This window comes from Dreissena polymorpha, chromosome 7 (assembly GCF_020536995.1).
Source record: "Dreissena polymorpha isolate Duluth1 chromosome 7, UMN_Dpol_1.0, whole genome shotgun sequence".
NCBI lineage: Eukaryota > Metazoa > Mollusca > Bivalvia > Myida > Dreissenidae > Dreissena > Dreissena polymorpha.
This window is the reverse complement of record NC_068361.1, coordinates 50,496,627-50,515,924: the sequence shown is the minus strand read 5'-3', so window position 1 is coordinate 50,515,924 and position 19,298 is coordinate 50,496,627. Positions and strand designations below refer to the sequence as shown.

At 38.0% G+C, this 19,298-nt stretch overlaps 1 protein-coding gene across 1 annotated transcript in view; it reads left to right on the top strand.

Moving 5' to 3' along the window:
• Positions 1–19,298, top strand: part of LOC127840150 (uncharacterized) — a 51,686-nt gene that overhangs the window by 19,673 nt on the left and 12,715 nt on the right. Inside the window, exons 2-6 of the mRNA XM_052368631.1 lie at positions 6,456–6,543; positions 7,878–8,041; positions 8,366–8,675; positions 11,094–11,180; positions 15,779–15,906. Of these exons, the coding sequence (XP_052224591.1) occupies positions 6,456–6,543; positions 7,878–8,041; positions 8,366–8,675; positions 11,094–11,180; positions 15,779–15,906 (777 nt within the window). The remainder of the gene's footprint in view (positions 1–6,455; positions 6,544–7,877; positions 8,042–8,365; positions 8,676–11,093; positions 11,181–15,778; positions 15,907–19,298) is intronic.

The window sequence follows — 19,298 nt, the reverse complement described above, 5'->3', positions numbered from 1 at the left end:
CAGGTACGTAGGTAGGTACGTAGGTAGGTAATTACGTACGTGCGTACATAGGTTCATACGCTCGTAGGTAGGTACGTTAGTAGGTGCTTACCTAGGTACGTAGGCTCGTAGTACGAAGGTAGGTACGAAGGTAGGTACGAGGGTAGGTACGAAGGTAGGTATGATGTTAGGTACGAAGGTAGGTATGAAAGTAGGTACGAAGGTAGGTATGAAGGTAGGTACGAAGGTAGGGTATGAAGGTAGGTACGAAGGTAATGTATGGAGGTAGGTACGAAGGTAAGGTATGAAGGTAGGTACGAAGGTAAGGTATGAAGGTAGGTACGAAGGTAATGTATGATGGTAGGTACGAAGGTAGGTATGAAAGTAGGTACGAAGGTAGGTATGAAAGTAGGTACGAAGGTAGGTATGATGGTAGGTACGAAGATAGGTATGATGTTAGGTACGAAGGTAGGTATGAAGGTAGGTACGAAGGTAATGTATGAAGGTAGGTACGAAGGTAATGTATGATGGTAGGTACGAAGGTAGGTATGAAAGTAGGTATGATGGTAGGTACGAAGGTAGGTATGAAGGTAGGTACGAAGGTAATGTATGATGGTAGGTACGAAGGTAGGTATGAAAGTAGGTATGATGTTAGGTACGAAGGTAGGTACGAAGGTAGGTACGAAGGTAATGTATGATGGTAGGTACGAAGGTAATGTATGAAGGTAGGTACGAAGGTAGGTATGAAAGTAGGTACGAAGGTAATGTATGAAGGTAGGTACGAAGGTAGGTATGAAGGTAGGTACGAAGGTAGGTATGAAGGTAGGTACGAAGGAAATGTATGAAAGTAGGTACGAAGGTAGGTATGAAGGTAGGTACGAAGGTAATGTATGAAAGTAGGTACGAAGGTAGGTATGAAAGTAGGTACGAAGGTAGGTATGAAGGTAGGTACGAAGGTAATGTATGAAAGTAGGTACGAAGGTAGGTATGAAAGTAGGTACGAAGGTAGGTATGAAGGTAGGTACGAAGGTAATGTATGAAAGTAGGTACGAAGGTAATGTATGAAGGTAGGTACGAAGGTAATGTATGAAAGTAGGTACGAAGGTAGGTATGAAAGTAGGTACGAAGGTAGGTATGAAGGTAGGTACGAAGGTAGGTATGAAGGTAGGTACGAAGGTAAGGTATGAAGGTAGGTACGAAGGTAATGTATGAAGGTAGGTACGAAGGTAGGTATGAAAGTAGGTACGAAGGTAGGTATGAAGGTAGGTACGAAGGTAAGGTATGAAGGTAGGTACGAAGGTATATATGAAGGTAGGTACGAAGGTAGGTATGAAAGTAGGTACGAAGGTAATGTATGAAGGTAGGTACGAAGGTAATGTATGAAAGTAGGTACGAAGGTAATGTATGAAGGTAGGTATGATGGTAATGTATGAAGGTAGGTACGAAGGTAAGGTATGAAGGTAGGTACGAAGGTAATGTATGAAGGTAGGTACGAAGGTAGGTATGAAAGTAGGTACGAAGGTAATGTATGAAGGTAGGTACGAAGGTAATGTATGAAAGTAGGTACGAAGGTAATGTATGAAAGTAGGTATGATGGTAGGTACGAGGGTAGGTATGATGGTAGGTACGAGGGTAGGTACGAAGGTAGGTATGAAGGTAGGTACGAAGGTAGGTATGAAGGTAGGTACGAAGGTAATGTATGAAGGTAGGTACGAAGGTAGGTATGAAGGTAGGTACGAAGGTAATGTATGAAGGTAGGTACGAAGGTAGGTATGAAGGTAGGTACGAAGGTAATGTATGGAGGTAGGTACGAAGGTAGGTATGAAGGTAGGTACGAAGGTAATGTATGAAGGTAGGTACGAAGGTAGGTATGATGGTAGGTACGAGGGTAGGTATGATGGTAGGTACGAGGGTAGGTACGAAGGTAGGTACGAGGGTAGGTACGAAGGTAATGTATGAAGGTAGGTACGAAGGTAGGTATGATGGTAGGTATGAAAGTAGGTACGAAGGTAATGTATGAAAGTAGGTACGAAGGTAGGTATGAAGGTAGGTACGAAGGTAATGTATGAAGGTAGGTACGAAGGTAATGTATGAAGGTAGGTACGAAGGTAGGTATGAAGGTAGGTACGAAGGTAATGTATGAAGGTAGGTACGAAGGTAATGTATGAAGGTAGGTACGAAGGTAGGTATGAAGGTAGGTACGAAGGTAATGTATGGAGGTAGGTACGAAGGTAGGTATGAAGGTAGGTACGAAGGTAGGTATGATGGTAGGTATGAAAGTAGGTACGAAGGTAATGTATGAAAGTAGGTACGAAGGTAGGTATGAAGGTAGGTACGAAGGTAGGTATGAAAGTAGGTATGATGGTAGGTACGAAAGTAGGTATGAAAGTAGGTATGAAAGTAGGTATGAAGGTAGGTATGATGGTAGGTATGAAGGTAGGTATGATGTTAGGTACGAAGGTAGGTATGAAAGTAGGTATGAAAGTAGGTATGAAGGTAGGTATGATGGTAGGTATGAAGGTAGGTATGATGTTAGGTACGAAGGTAGGTATGATGTTAGGTACGAAGGTAATGTATGATGGTAGGTACGAAGGTAGGTATGATGGTAGGTACGAGGGTAGGTTTGAAAGTAGGTATGATGGTAGGTACGAAGGTAGGTATGAAGGTAGGTACGTAGGTAGGTATGAAGGTAGGTACGAAGGTAGGTATGAAGGTAGGTATGAAGGTAGGTATGAAGGTAGGTACGTAGGTAGGTATGAAGGTAGGTATGAAGGTAGGTATGAAGGTAGGTATGAAGGTAGGTATGAAGGTAGGTATGAAGGTAGGTATGAAGGTAGGTATGAAGGTAGGTACGAAGGTAGGTATGATGGTAGGTATGAAAGTAGGTATGATGGTAGGTACGAAGGTAGGTATGAAAGTAGGTACGAAGGTAGGTATGATGGTAGGTACGAAGGTAGGTATGATGGTAGGTATGAAAGTAGGTATGATGTTAGGTACGAAGGTAGGTATGAAAGTAGGTATGAAGGTAGGTACGAGGGTAGGTACGAAGGTAGGTATGAAAGTAGGTACGAAGGTAGGTATGAAAGTAGGTACGAAGGTAGGTATGAGGGTAGGTACGAAGGTAATGTATGAAGGTAGGTATGAAGGTAGGCATGAAGGTAGGTACGAAGGTAATGTATGATGGTAGGTACGAAGGTAGGTATGATGGTAGGTACGAAGGTAGGTATGATGGTAGGTACGAAGGTAATGTATGAAGGTAGGTACGAAGGTAATGTATGAAAGTAGGTACGAAGGTAATGTATGAAGGTAGGTACGAAGGTAATGTATGAAGGTAGGTACGAAGGAAGGTATGAAGGTAGGTACGAAGGTAAGTATGAAGGTAGGTATGAAGGTAGGTATGAAGGTAGGTACGAAGGTAGGTATGAAGGTAGGTACGAAGGTAGGTATGAAGGTAGGTATGAAGGTAGGTATGAAAGTAGGTACGAAGGTAAGGTATGAAGGTAGGTACGAAGGTAATGTATGAAGGTAGGTATGAAGGTAGGTATGAAGGTAGGTACGAAGGTAATGTATGAAGGTAGGTATGAAGGTAGGTATGAAAGTAGGTACGAAGGTAAGGTATGAAGGTAGGTACGAAGGTAATGTATGAAGGTAGGTATGAAGGTAATGTATGAAAGTAGGTACGAAGGTAGGTATGAAAGTAGGTACGAAGGTAGGTATGAAGGTAGGTACGAAGGTAGGTATGAAAGTAGGTACGAAGGTAGGTATGAAGGTAGGTACGAAGGTAGGTATGAAAGTAGGTACGAAGGTAAGGTATGAAGGTAGGTACGAAGGTAATGTATGAAGGTAGGTACGAAGGTAAGGTATGAAGGTAGGTACGAAGGTAATGTATGAAGGTAGGTACGAAGGTAAGGTATGAAGGTAGGTACGAAGGTAATGTATGATGGTAGGTACGAAGGTAATGTATGAAGGTAGGTACGAAGGTAAGGTATGAAGGTAGGTACGAAGGTAGGTATGAAGGTAGGTACGAAGGTAGGTATGAAGGTAGGTATGAAGGTAGGTACGAAGGTAGGTATGAAGGTAGGTATGAAGGTAGGTACGAAGGTAGGTATGATGGTAGGTATGAAAGTAGGTACGAAGGTAATGTATGAAGGTAGGTACGAAGGTAAGGTATGAAGGTAGGTACGAAGGTAGGTATGAAGGTAGGTATGAAGGTAGGTACGAAGGTAGGTATGATGGTAGGTACGAAGGTAGGTATGAAGGTAGGTACGAAGGTAGGTATAAAAGTAGGTACGAAGGTAATGTATGAAGGTAGGTACGAAGGTAATGTATGAAGGTAGGTACGAAGGTAATGTATGAAGGTAGGTACGAAGGTAGGTATGAAGGTAGGTACGAAGGTAATGTATGATGGTAGGTACGAAGGTAGGTATGATGGTAGGTACGAAGGTAGGTATGAAAGTAGGTACGAAGGTAATGTATGAAGGTAGGTACGAAGGTAATGTATGGAGGTAGGTACGAAGGTAGGTATGAAGGTAGGTATGAAGGTAGGTACGAAGGTAAGGTATGAAAGTAGGTACGAAGGTAGGTATGAAGGTAGGTATGAAGGTAGGTATGAAGGTAGGTATGAAGGTAGGTATGAAGGTAGGTATGAAGGTAGGTATGAAGGTAGGTACGAAGGTAATGTATGAAGGTAGGTACGAAGGTAAGGTATGAAAGTAGGTACGAAGGTAAGGTATGAAGGTAGGTACGAAGGTAAGGTATGAAGGTAGGTACGAAGGTAATGTATGATGGTAGGTACGAAGGTAGGTATGAAAGTAGGTACGAAGGTAATGTATGAAGGTAGGTACGAAGGTAGGTATGATGTTAGGTACGAAGGTAGGTATGAAGGTAGGTACGAAGGTAATGTATGAAGGTAGGTACGAAGGTAATGTATGATGGTAGGTACGAAGGTAGGTATGAAAGTAGGTATGATGGTAGGTACGAAGGTAGGTATGAAGGTAGGTACGAAGGTAATGTATGATGGTAGGTACGAAGGTAGGTATGAAAGTAGGTATGATGTTAGGTACGAAGGTAGGTACGAAGGTAGGTACGAAGGTAATGTATGATGGTAGGTATGAAGGTAGGTATGAAAGTAGGTATGATGGTAGGTACGAAGGTAGGTACGAAGGTAGGTATGATGGTAGGTACGAAGGTAGGTATGATGGTAGGTACGAAGGTAGGTATGAAAGTAGGTACGAAGGTAATGTATGAAAGTAGGTATGAAGGTAGGTATGATGGTAGGTACGAAGGTAGGTATGATGGTAGGTACGAGGGTAGGTACGAAGGTAGGTATGATGGTAGGTACGAAGGTAGGTATGAAAGTAGGTACGAAGGTAGGTACGAAGGTAGGTATGAAAGTAGGTACGAAGGTAGGTATGAAAGTAGGTACGAAGGTAGGTATGATGTTAGGTACGAAGGTAAGGTATGGAGGTAGGTTCGAAGGTAAGGTATGAAGGTAGGTACGAAGGTAGGTACGTATGTGTGTATGTTTATGCTGGACGCCTTTATTACGTATACATAACGGAAGAGTTAATCAGCATGCCCTATGTAGTAAATGATCTTATTGTGTGTCTGAATATTCCAAACTGCATACAATCCCAATAGTTAATTTCAAGTCAAGTATCAAATGCTTATAAACCAGTTTTTGTTGCTTCAGTTGCGATATTTAGATTTTTTTTCATCAAAGAAACTCTTCTTTGGTGTGCGATTAATAACCTTCAAGATGAATGTTCAAAACAAATTCGATGTGTATCTTTCTTTGATGAAAATTTTTAAGATCTGTCAACAGAGCACATTATATGCTTGCCATTTTATTTCTTTTAACAGTTCAATGTCCGAAATTTTTGGTGCATAACTTTCACATAAGGATGAATAAAGAAATAGAAGAGATATAAATGTGAGCGTAAATAATTATATTATCTCCACACATTTGCGAAACATAAATCTCGTGATTTGATGAACATGCAATAAGTTAAACATGTGCTACCATTTAAATGAGGTTGACCTCTTTTGTACTGTGTATTTATATGTCACCATTTTTAATATGCGTTTTAGCATATTCTAATGTATAACAAGGGCAAGGAAAACAGCATAATATAGTATTTCTTTTTTTATAACTATTTTTTTTTTTGTCATAAAACACAGTGAGTTTATGCAGCCTCTTTATCCGGTGATACGAAGTGTTTGGCGATGTTGTTTTTCTTTTATCTTAACCTTTCTTTCATTGTCAATTTGAACGATATTGACATTAGTGTAGTTTGCTTAATGCATTGTCTTTACAAACGTGTACAATATTCAAGCACCGTCAAAATGCTAGAAATTGTACTCAGCATGATAGTGCTAATGTTTAGATCAACTTATTCGATCTTTGAAACTTTGTTTAGCATTATTGTACTTATTTACATTTAACCATTCAATGTTTTTTATGTTCTTAATTCCAGAATGCTTGAAGGACATAGTACGGAACTGCAGCGTAGGAAAGTTCCAAATAGATGACGTCATCATCCGTCAGGGGGAGATTGGCGACTGGTATGTACATGTAACTTGCGTTTCGGGAAAATCCTATGATGGTAAAAGTTCAAAGTTGAAAGTGACTGATATGTTCTGTTCATCTTAAGTACTTATATTCAATAATGTATTTATCCTAAATTCCATGAGGAATGTTCTTAATTTAAAATATGTTTATGTTAATATCAAGTATCTCTTTATGATACTTTCTGCCGGATCGTACACAACCAATAAATCACGATAAATTTATAAGAAAATGGAAATGAAAAAGGAACAAAAGAGTAGGACATATTATAAGGGGATAGCGCATACAAACGGAAGAGCAACACAGTCAAACAGGGCGGTGAAAACACATGAAAATGTCCTCCCCCTCCCCTTAAATTCCACTTAAGCTATATCCTAACTCACATTATGCTCTGTGCACACTAATTCAACGATTCCACGTATAAATGTTGTTGTTGTTGTTGTTTTCCTTTTGTATTTAAGACTTTCAGCTGTACATATTAGCTATGAATACCTGTGTTATGTATCAATGTGTTTATATGAGTCGTGTTCTGAGAAAACTGGGCATAAGGCATATGCGTAAAGTGTCGTCCTAGATTAGCCTGTGCAGTCCGCACAGTCCGCACAGGCTAATCAGGGACGACACTTTCCACTTAAACTAGATTTTCGGTAAAAAGGGACTTCCTTAAAACGAAAAATACCATTAAAGCGGAAAGTGTCGTCCCTGATTAGCCTGTGCGGACTGCACAGGCTAATTTGGGATGACACTTAAAGAGATCTTTTCACGCTTTGGTAAATTGACAAAATTGAAAAAAGTTTTTTCAGATTCGCAAATTTTCGTTTTAGTTATGATATTTGTGAGGAAACAGTAATACTGGACATTTACCATGGTCTAATATAGCCATTATATGCATCTTTTGACGATTTTAAAACCTAAAAGTTATAAAGCGTTGCAACGCGAAACGATTGAATAATTTGGAGAGTTCTGTTTTTGTCGTCAAATTTTGTGAAACTACGAAGATTGCTTATATAACGTATAAAATACGTCAAGTATGTGTACTTGGCGGAATAGCTCAGTAGGTTAAAGCGTTTTTACTTCAGGACTCTGGCAGGACTCCAGGGGTCACTGGTTCGAAACCTGGTCCGGGCAATGTTCTTTTCCTTTTTTTAATTTTATTCTTGATTTTTTACTGGAGCTTTTACGATCCAATGTTTACATTTATCGATATAAAACATTTAATGAATAAGTTAAAAAATGCCAAAATCTGTGAAAAGGCCCCTTTAACGCACATGCATTTTGCCCATTTTTCACAGAACAAGACACATATAATAATCTTTCCACAATTGCACAGTTTCTACATTATTCTGGCGGGTAAGATCTCCATATTCATCATCAACAAGGACAGAGAGGGGACCGGAAGCAGCGACGAGCAGTCTGCATATGACGTCATCGGTAGCCTTGACAGTGAAGGAAATCTGGACCGGAGCAAATTGGGCAACTTTGTCACAAGTCTTGGTGAGTGGACACAGTCAGGAAGAGTTTTGTATAAGTATGCACTAGTGGAAAAATGTGAAGTGTTCAAGTGATATACGTTCTACAATCTAAATTGACTTACTTTGGAGTGCACAGAGTTAGGTGTTTTGTGCTGTATACAAACTTTGCAAAGTCTGTCTACAAAATAGATAAATTTGTTGAATACATTCATTAAACATGACTACCAGTACAAAATGAAGTGGGTCCGTTAGCACGCAAATTCGAACCTCTTTATAAATTGTATTTGATTAACTATTGTCTAATTATGCTCTGATTAGTTAAAAAAAGACTTGATTTAACACACAGGATCTGGATTTCCGTTCGGCGAAGTGGCGCTCGTTTCCGACGACGCCGTACGTACGGCTACGATTATTGCCGAAGAGGAAACGGACTTGCTCGTGGTCGATCGGGCCCTCTACAATCGAGCGGTCCGAGATGTCCTCGCGGCGGAGTTCGAGGAAAAGCAGTTCTTTATCAAGCACAACGACATGTTTTCCTCGTGGATTCCTAAGTACCGGAAGCAACTAGCGATGGCTATGTACAAAGAGACGTTTCCGTATGAATCGGTGCTAGTTCGACAGGGTGACACCGTTCAAAACATTTACTTTATTGTCAGGTAAATGTACGAATGTGATTATAACATACCATCGCATGTGGCGTACTCATATGTATTTGCGCACTGTGTGATCAAGCAAACACGCGCAGTCCATTGACGCCATTTCGCTTTAATGTGTGAAATCATTGTATGTCTAGCTCGTGTTTAAGCCTGACTTATTTCTACTAAACACAATTTAAGGTAATATTCATTGTACAAAGATATTCTACTTTACAGCATTGTTACTTTCTATAAGCTATTTTGCAGCAAACCTATCAAGTATTCGAGAAATAGTTCTCGTTATAGAACTAATGTTGTGAAATATTTCATTAAGGCTCTAGCAAATCAGGCAACACAACAATATGTTCCGTTGTTCTTGTACGGATTGTGGTTCGTTTTACGGGTGTGTTTTGTCTATTGCCATCATTTGATTCACTGAACGTGTTTATATAATGACTAGTTATTAATTCAAAGCGCTGTAGGCGCTGAAGGCCTGGGGCTAGGTTTAGTGTGACATTAAATGCATTTACGATGTTTTGTCTGAATTTCTACCTTTGTCCGAATTTATACGGGTTGACCCTAGCGGTTGAGTGCAGAAGCTCAGAGACTGTAAGACAAGACAATAGTTGTGTATATACTACAGTGTTCATATACGGTGGAGAACAATACGATACTGGTTGTGGGAACCATAACCTTTTGTTCAACTCTACAGATCTGGTAGAGGTTCGCCTACATAGGCGGTGAAAATATACAACAACAACAACATGGCGGCAAAAAACTGTTATTGTTGGCGTCAAATAAATCACGTTCAATAGCCTAAAAAAGCTTTCTATTACATAATTAACAGATCAGGAAAACACTCATACTTCCTTTGTAATGTGTAAACAAAAGAAAATCCACTTAAGCCCAAGTCTCACTTTTGCCGGTAGAGCCCCGGTCCATCCCGGTTTGCTAACGCCGGTTCACCGGCGAGGACCGGGATGATTCGTAGCATTTGTTTTACGCAGTCACACTATTTCCCGGTGCCGCCCCGGTTGAAGTCGGTCAACAGCCCGGAAGAGTCCCGGTCTACCCGGACTGGCTACGGTTTATACCCGTGAAGCACCGGCAGAGCCCCGGTTGTCGCCGGTAGTACCCCGGTGAAAGCCAGCAGCGTCCCGGCATAGTCCCGATTGTCGCCGGTAGTGCCCCGATGAAAGCCGGCAGAGACCCGCTATACCGTAACACCGCCGGCACTCACCGTGTCTATACCGGCATCTGACCCCGGCAGAGCTACGGCAACTCCCCGGTTTTACCCCGGTCGTCGCCGGTAATGCCCCGGCGGAGCCCCGGTGAATGCCGGTGGCGTTCCGGCAGAGCGCCTATTTTCTTATATACCGTAGCTATACCGGGACTCTAACGGCATTCACCGGGGCGTTGCCGTAGCTCTGCCGGGGTCTGTATGGGTCCCGGTGGAGCTACGGTGCCGTCCCGGTTGTTTCCTGTGCCATCCCGGTTGTTCCCGGTGCCGCGCCGGTCGTTGCCGGTCCTTCCCGGTGACTCCCGGTTCATCGCGGAGGTATTAAAGATTTTAATACTTCCCGGAGAGCCCCGGTTTTCCCCGGTGCATCCCGATCGTCCCCGATGGAGCCCCGGTTCATCCCGGTAGAGCCACGGTTCAGCCCGGTAGATACCGGATCACGCAAGGGGCTCCGCCGGAATCATGTTGAGACTGGGACTTTACCCTGATAAAGAACGGTGTACAGATTGTGTACGTTGTCTCACGTAGAACTTTTTTCGCTCAATTTGCGCGCTCGATCTGCGCAGTGAAATATCATATCCGGTAACTTCGTATATTTCCGAGAATTATCATGAATATTTATTGTGTTTTTTTTTCATTTTCTTTTTTTCTTGAATGTCTCGTTAACGCAAAATAAAAGACAATATCTTAAAATATGTTTATAAATACCAAATGTTATGTCTCCAAAAAATATATCAGAAAAAAAGTATTCTTACTGTCTCCGTAGACACTCGTATCTTTTCGGCCTAGACCGTCAAGTGAGGAACTTATTCTCGCATGAATATGCAAACAATAATAAAAACTATGTCGTAGACAATGCATAACAATTTTGCTTAAATACTATGTTTTTACACGTTGTAAAACACTGTCATGTTATGTAGTGATGTTCTGTATTTACAAGGCGGGTTATTGAGATCTGCGAAGAACTTCTTTGATAGCGCATGAATTACCGCCAAGTGGTAAATCGGACTTTTGGGAATTCATTCATTCGTGGGTTTTGGCAGCCAGCCAATTCTGACTGTCTCAGAAATTTGTTTCATTGCTATGGCCTTAGGGCTTCGCCCCAGGCCAAAAACATACTTAAAATTTGTCTAAAAATAGAACACAATGAAACTCTAAATTCTTTTTTTAAGACTAGAAAATCCATCTGTTCGTTTCAGCGGTCAAGTTGAGATTCGAGCCGATATCAATATGCATCAGTCTCAATACCCAAAACTGTACCGACTACTAGAGGACGAACGTGAAAAGTAAGTTCCGTAATAGTTGGACAAATGCACAGGTTCTAGATGTGTACGTTAACGGATATACAGTAATATGGATCGATTGGTTATTGTCGACTCGGGTTCTACTTACATGTACCCCGGGTACGGTAAATATACTTAAACCTATCCGGTCGATATTAGACCAAGGTGCCTGAACCGCGTGACTTTTTCGGCTATGTGTGGGACAATCGGATGTAAACAAAACGTCGCTTCAGGTAACGTTTTTCATTATTTCTTCATTATTTCAAACCCATTTTCAAAAAAAAACAATGACGAGTGCCCGGTCATTGTAAAAAGACACAACTTTGTTAAGTTTGCGCAAAATTAATTAAGTATTTTTCCCAAAAAGTGCAACCGCGTGTTTGAAAACACATAAAGTGAAATGCTATGTGTGGTATATTTTTTGTCCAATCAACAAAAACATTGATTATAATATTGTCGAGGGTTTAAAAAATAGGGCGGACATTGTTATTCTTCAGAGATAAGCTACTTACATTGTATGTTTGCGCAAATACATCTAATTCGGAGTGTGTGTATATTAATGTTAAACTGCTATGTGTGGAACACATTTTTTAAATGCTATGTGTGGTATACAAGATCTGTCCTGAAAATATATCAAATTAACCAAATGTTACATTATTGAATACTGAAGTAATCGTGTAATGATTAAACAATTTATGTTTAACTGAACATAATTCTTATAAAAGCATACATGTTATGTTGAAATATATTATTTCTTTGTTTTACTTATTGTCTTTAAATAAATATAATGATTGATATTTCTGCCTGATTATTGAATTTGGTCCATTTTTTAATAAATGACAAAGAAAATAAGAGCACATGCTTTAAAATGGGTTTTACTTCTATTGTTTTTCAGACTTGAAAAGGATTAGTCGAAAGATCTGTAACGCTTTTGAGGTTCGAAGCTGTGTAAGAACTACATAAACACCATCAAACCACACGGAAGGTGATATGTGGCAAGTTAATTATCAAAACCACAGTGGCAGAGACAGGGACCCCGCTTCATTCTGTGATGTTTATGGAAAGCTATTTCAACTAACTATGCAAACCAAGGACCTATGTATAGGTCCCTGTGCAAACATACCATTTAACATGTATTTTTGCATAAGCAAGTGTGTGTATTGATATGTGTGAATATTTATGGGTTTTGTTTCTATGTTATTACTAAAATTGATTAGATGAATATTAAATCTGATTATGTGTGTAAATAAAACAGGTGTTTCATAAAAAATAACAATTTAAATCCAATGATGCTTGTTTGTGGTCTATTCCAATATCATCTCCATATGAACATCTTCGAATCCATAATGCTTGTTTGTGGTCTATTCCATTATTATCTCCATATGAATATCTTTAGTATATCAAAACTAACACGTCATTAATAATAACATTACTTTATAACTAGCATGCAAATTTAACAATAGAAATTAAAGCACCAAATACATAAAGAAGTACATTAGTATTCACAAAGAAATTGTAATCAGTCAATTTATGAATTTGCAAATCTTGCTATTCAAACATATGAATGCTCCAATTAAGTCATAACAAATGATCATCGCCAAAACGTCGTGACTTGTGGGGGTTATTATACCAACAAACATATTGAATTGCATCAATACTTCATTTACTCAAATTCAAATGAAATCTGAATAACTGAAAATAGTTGGAGATGTTTAATAAAAATACTCATTCGCCCCGGTCATGAAAGGGCGCTGCAAGATCTTGTTACCACTGCACCAAGTAATTAACATTAAATCATATAATGTTGTTCAATTTGTTGAAATGTCAAATTTTTATATAATGTTTACTTTGATTGTTTTCTTTCCCTGCAATACTTGCACCATCTGGTAATGAAACAAACAGTCATTTAAACTTTGGAATATTTACTATACATGTTTGTATATGACAACATTTCATTGATCAAGATATCAGTTCGTCTCTTGAAGGTGCTTCCAAAAATACTTTAATCTCCCTGAAAAGAACAAAATACAAATGAAATAAACTGTTAAACTTAAAAAAAAACATGCGTGATATATCAGATAGCTCAATAGGATTTAGATACAAATACATGATTTTCCAGAAAAAAAATGTTATTGATCCTAGTGTCTATTTGTTTAAAAATGCTATATGATCTCTTTATGCTTATTTAATAACTATCGTTACAGTCAAAAATGCCTACACATTCCTGCTAAAAAACACACAACTAACACTTAACGTTACAGTCAAAAATGCCTAAACATTCCTGCTAAAAAACACACAACTAACACTTTTTGTAGTTTTGTTGCAATAATATTCACATGACATCTTGCACAATCAATCCTTACAATTTTGTGTATTAAACAAGTGCATTAGTTGGCAGTAACAATTCACTGAAAATTCAACATTTTGTAACAATCAATTTTATAGAAACAAACAAGAAAAAGTTTGCCCAACGGAACTATTTTTCTGTCCGTGCGTGGGTGACTTTGTGTTAGGAGATCCCCGACCGTGTTTTGACCTCTCTGCCACACTGTTCGCAAACAAATGGCATTCTAAAAGTAAACAAAATATGAATATAAGTTATCGACAATCATGATAATTTTGAGTAACATGAACGTAGGAGTATCATATTTAAGGCGCGCAAAACACTACCACCAATGTTTATTGACCAACTTTTGTTATTCAGACAGACTTTAAATATTATTGAAGTTAATGTCATACCCAATCCCAATTAGATGTATTTGCGCAAACATACAATGTATGTAGCTTCTCTATGAAGAATTACAATGTCCGCCCTATTTTTTAAACCCTCGACAACATTGTAATCAACGTTTTTGTTGATCGAATAAAAAATATACTACACATAGCATTTCACTTCGTGCGTTTTCAAGCACCTGGTTGCACTTTTTGGAAAAATTACTTATTTAATTTAGCGCAAACTTACCAAAGTTGTGTCTTTTGACAATGACCGGGCACTCGTTTTTTTTTTTTTTGAAAATGGTTTTGAAATAATGAAGAACTTATCAAAAACGTTACCTGAAGCGACGTTTTGTTTACATCCGATTGTCCCACACATAGCCGAAAAAGTCACGTGGTTCAGGCACCTTGAGACTGTACCCGAGTTGTATTCCCGCTAAAAATTCGATGTCGTTAAACGCGCTAACGAATACCGTAAAACGATATTGTTTATCTTAAACAAAAACTTCTCTTAAAAACAGCATCAACGTGCTTTTTGATTATGAGATTCGATAATATAGAGGCCATTTAAAAGAAAGGTTAACATAAATGTGAATATAATCAATTTCACAAAAATTAGCCAACAACGACCCATTTAGCGTTAAATTTCACGGGTAAGTTATAGTTTATTTACCTTACCCGGGGTACATGTGCGTACATAAGAGTACCCGGGGTATATATAAGTACCCGAGTCGACAATGACCAATCGAGCCTAGGCATGTGTTTTGCATTCTATATTTCTATCGTCGTCTTATTATTTTGTACATTGAAAGCCAGACTAGCTTATCGTCTCATTGTGTTTACGCCTTTTGATGTTTACAGGACGATATGCTTATTCACGTGAATCAAATGCGTTTTGCCGACTTTAAATTCTTCTTCGATCGCATTTTCTTCAATGGTAATTCACCTGTTCGGACACACATCGTTTGCGGTTGGGAAAAGGACATTACATATATTTCTCAGTTTTTACCAATCATATGCCACTCTGTTTTGATTCCACACGAAAAAATTATATCATGCACAGTTCCATTTCCGTGTCAAAACTGCTAAACTTCTTTTCGTTTGACCTATTAAATTATTGCGGACTGCCCTTTGACCAGTTTTTGACATTTCCACAAATGTGCGTAAGCGTTTTTACTTAATGAATGATTCCTCCTTTGTTCACACCATAGTTCTTAGTTGGTTCATCATCTTTGTTCACCTGCTTGCCTCTTATACATACCGTAGCATGGTATTTACATACGAGTTGAAAAGCTTGATTTCGTTGGTGTAGTCTTATTCTTGAAGTTTCTTCGATGTGTCCCCTGTAGACAACTAAGTACCGTGTTCACCAACCCATTCTCAGACTGAAGTAACTTATGAAGAATATACTTAGAAAAGAATGTCATAAACTAAATGCCCTACAAGAAGAATGATGTAAATATAGGTGGTTCATGAGAAATCTGACTCAATATTAAAGAAATCCTTGCATATTTCAATTTAAAGAATTCCCTTTTCCTTTATTCTTAGACTTAAGACTGTTAATCGTTTGATTATTTCGGCCCTGGTTAAAACATGGCCTTCCTTGAGGTTAAATTGATAGCAATTGAAAATAACAAGAATAATAACAATACGTATAAAACGAAAACGCTTCTGACAACTAAAATGGGATACGTTGGTTACCTGATGTTGTTGGTAACCTTTAGAACATGTTTGGTTCTACTTGATAATTTACATCTAGACCCATTGTTCGTCTATATTGTTTCTCAAACGCATTCCACTCGATCGCGAAACATCTGTGTCTGATATAGAAATGTTACTGTAATATGATACTTTCACTCTCAGCCCTGATTAATTCCTTGTTATAGACTGATCAAGGAGAAACGGCAGCGGCGTCAACAACCGGAAGTGGAAAACATCCCGCCGCCGCTCAGAAAGAAGGACGCGCCTGTTAAGACCCTGAAAATGTGTTACCTCGGAAAGAACGAGTCGCTCGGTAAGTCGCTATGGTCAGTGCCATTGCATATGACCCGCGTTCTGAGAAAACTGGGCATAATGCATGTGCGTAAAGTGTCGTCCCATATTAGCCTGTGCAGTCTGCACAGGCTAATCAGGGACGACACTTTCCGCGTTTATGACATTTTTTCGTTTAAATGAAGTCTCTTCTTAGCAAAAAACCAATTTAGGCGGAAAGTATCGTCCCTGATTAGCCTGTGCGGACTGCACAAGAAAATCTGGGACGACGCTTTACGCACATGCATTATGAACAGTTTTATTAGAACACGACTCATATAACTGCATATATAATGCGCAAATTGTAGTTGTCATTAAATATAGAGTGTTATCAGGACAAAGCATACACATTGCGTTATTTGTTTATTATGATTATTTGTCATGTTGGTTTTGAATAATGCATTCCAGAATACTTAACATAGCGACAGAAGCACAACTATGCTAGGTATTATTTTTACTAAACTTGTCACATATAAATTTCAGTCTTATGTAGTTTAGACCATACTTTTATGTATAAATGTTTAGAAGGCATGGGGTTCAGCCAATCTCTACTAAAGTGGGTGAAACTGTTCTATAGTAATGCAAAAACTAGTGTTATTAATAATGGTTATTTCTCGGAATTCTTCGACATCAAAAAGGGAGTGAGGCAGGGTTGCCCCCTTTCGCCCTATCTGTTTATCTTATGTATTGAATTATTAGCGAATTATATAAGAAATGATACAAATATAAAAGGAATTTACATAGGCAATATTGAACTCAAACAAACATTATTTGCAGATGATGCATGTTTTCTTCTTGACGGCAGTCAAAAATCATTTGAATATTTAATTATGACCCTTGACAATTTTGCAACCATATCAGGTTTAAAATTGAATAACAATAAATGCTCTGTAATGAAACTAGGTGCACTTATGAGGAGAAATGTAAAATTCTGTCCACATAAAAAATTTGATTGGGAATGTGAAAGCGCGACCACACTTGGGATAACTATATTCAACACTACTAATCTAACGGTTGAACACAATATATGTAAAAAAATTCTGGAATTTGAACACTGTTTACATAAATGGAAAAAATGGAATCTTTCACTTATAGGAAAAATCACAGTTATCAAAACTTTTGCATTGCCAAAACTAATATACCCATTTACAGTGTTAGAAGGACCAGATGAAAGTAAAATTAAAACTTTAAAAACAACTATGTTCAAATTTTTATGGAACGATAAACCAGACAGGATAAAACGTGACCAAATTATACAAGAATATAAAAATGGCGGTTTAAAAATGATTGACATAGAAAGCTTTGTGGATGGTCTCAAAGCTTCTTGGGTTAAACGATTTATACACCAACCGGAATCCAAAATAACAAAATTATACAGTACTTTTCTGGAAAGCTATGGAAATTTTTTCATTTTAAAAAATCACATTAAACCTGACGATATAGACACACTTAAAATTCGATCAGTGTTCTTAAAAAAGATACTTAAGGTCTGGAATAAGGTTAACGCTCAAAATAACATCACAACTATAGGAAAAGAAATAATTTGGAACAACTCTTTTATAAAAAACTCTCAGGGTTTATTTTTCTACAAAAGCTGGCATATTAAAGGACTCAATCATGTAGAACAAATATACGACTATAGAATAAAGCAATTTTATAGTTTTGAGCAATTAAAAAACTTGTACGAGTTAAATAACAGTGATTTTCTGAAATACTATAGTCTCATAAAAAGTGTGCCACAAGATTGGATAGAAAAGCTGAAAACTGAAAACATAATTTATCAACCACCAGAAAATTTACTTTCATCAATTACAGAGTCAACTAAAATCTGCAAATTAGTATACCAAAAATTCGTACTGACGAAGCAAATCAATCCAATCCAGGCAGTTACAAAATGGGAATTAATTTTTGATAAAGAATTTGAAACGAATAAACTGTTTACTCAACCGTTTAGACTGACCCACGATACCAAACTAAGAACTTTTCAGTATAAATATATTATGCAAATTATTCCTAACAATAGTTATTTACTGCAGTGTGGTTTGACACATTCCAATTTGTGTGATTTTTGCAGCATGTCAGTAGATTCAAATATGCATATGTTTTGGGATTGTCCTATAATTCAACAGTTTTGGAACAGTGTAAAAGTGTATATCGAACAAACTGCGAATTTGCCGAGCATTTCAAATTTTGATTATGAACATATTAGCTTTTGTAACGTTTCGGTTGGTCATTCCAAAACATCACATATTGTTAACTTTATCATATTGTTGGCAAAATTTTATATTTTTAGAAATAAGTATCAGAACACCATTCCCAATATTTATCATTTTAACACGTATCTTCATAATAGGCTTAACATTGAGGAGATAATTGCTTTCAATAAAGATCAAATAGAAACTTTTCGAGCAATTTGGAACAACTTTTTAACATAATTTTTTTTTTGCCAGAACATGCATTTGTATGCTTTGATCTATTTGTCGAACCGTATGTAATTATGAATATTGCTTGCTGCTGTCTCGTTTATAAATTTCGACAGATATGTTTATCGCATGTTTTTTTTTTGCTATTTTTTTTTTTTTTATTGCTATGTCAAAATGTGTGCAATTGTATCGTCATTTGGTGAATAAATATACTTATACAAAAAAAAAAAAAAAAAAAAAAAAAAAAAAAAAAATTTCAGTCTTATGGATATCACCACGATTGATTGCAACAGATAAGCATCGCTGTAGGACAATGGGTTTAATGCATGTGCTTTAAGAGTCTTCCAATAAGCATGTGCATGTGCAGACACTTTCCATTTTTATGGTATTTTTTGTTTAAAGGAAGTCTGTTTTGGGCGAAAATCCAATTTACGCGGAAAGGGTCGTCTCTGATTTTCGCACATGCATTCAGTTCCGTTGTCCCAGAGCGAGAATCATGTCATTTCTCATATGTTTATCAACTCATGGTAAAATTCATAGTAAAACGATATTTTGTATACAACATACTTATCGGCCAATAGACGATGTCATTTTGATTATATCTTTATAAGTCGACCTAACACCGCTCAAATGGCTCGGCATTCCAGCTCGACATTCAGTTCGGCATTCGCAAATAGTGTTGTATGCTTATTTTGAATGTCGAGCTGGCTCGGCATTCCAGCTCGACATTCAGTTCGGCATTCGCATATAGTGTTGTATGCTTATTTTCGAATGTCGAGCTGGCTCGGCATTCCAGCTCGACATTCAGTTCGACATTCGGAGATAATGTTGTACAATAATTTTTGAATGACGAGCTGGCTCGGCATTCCAGCTCGACATTCAGTTCGACATTCGGAGAAAGTGTTGTACAATAATTTTTGAATAACGAGCTGGCTCGGCATTCCAGCTCGAC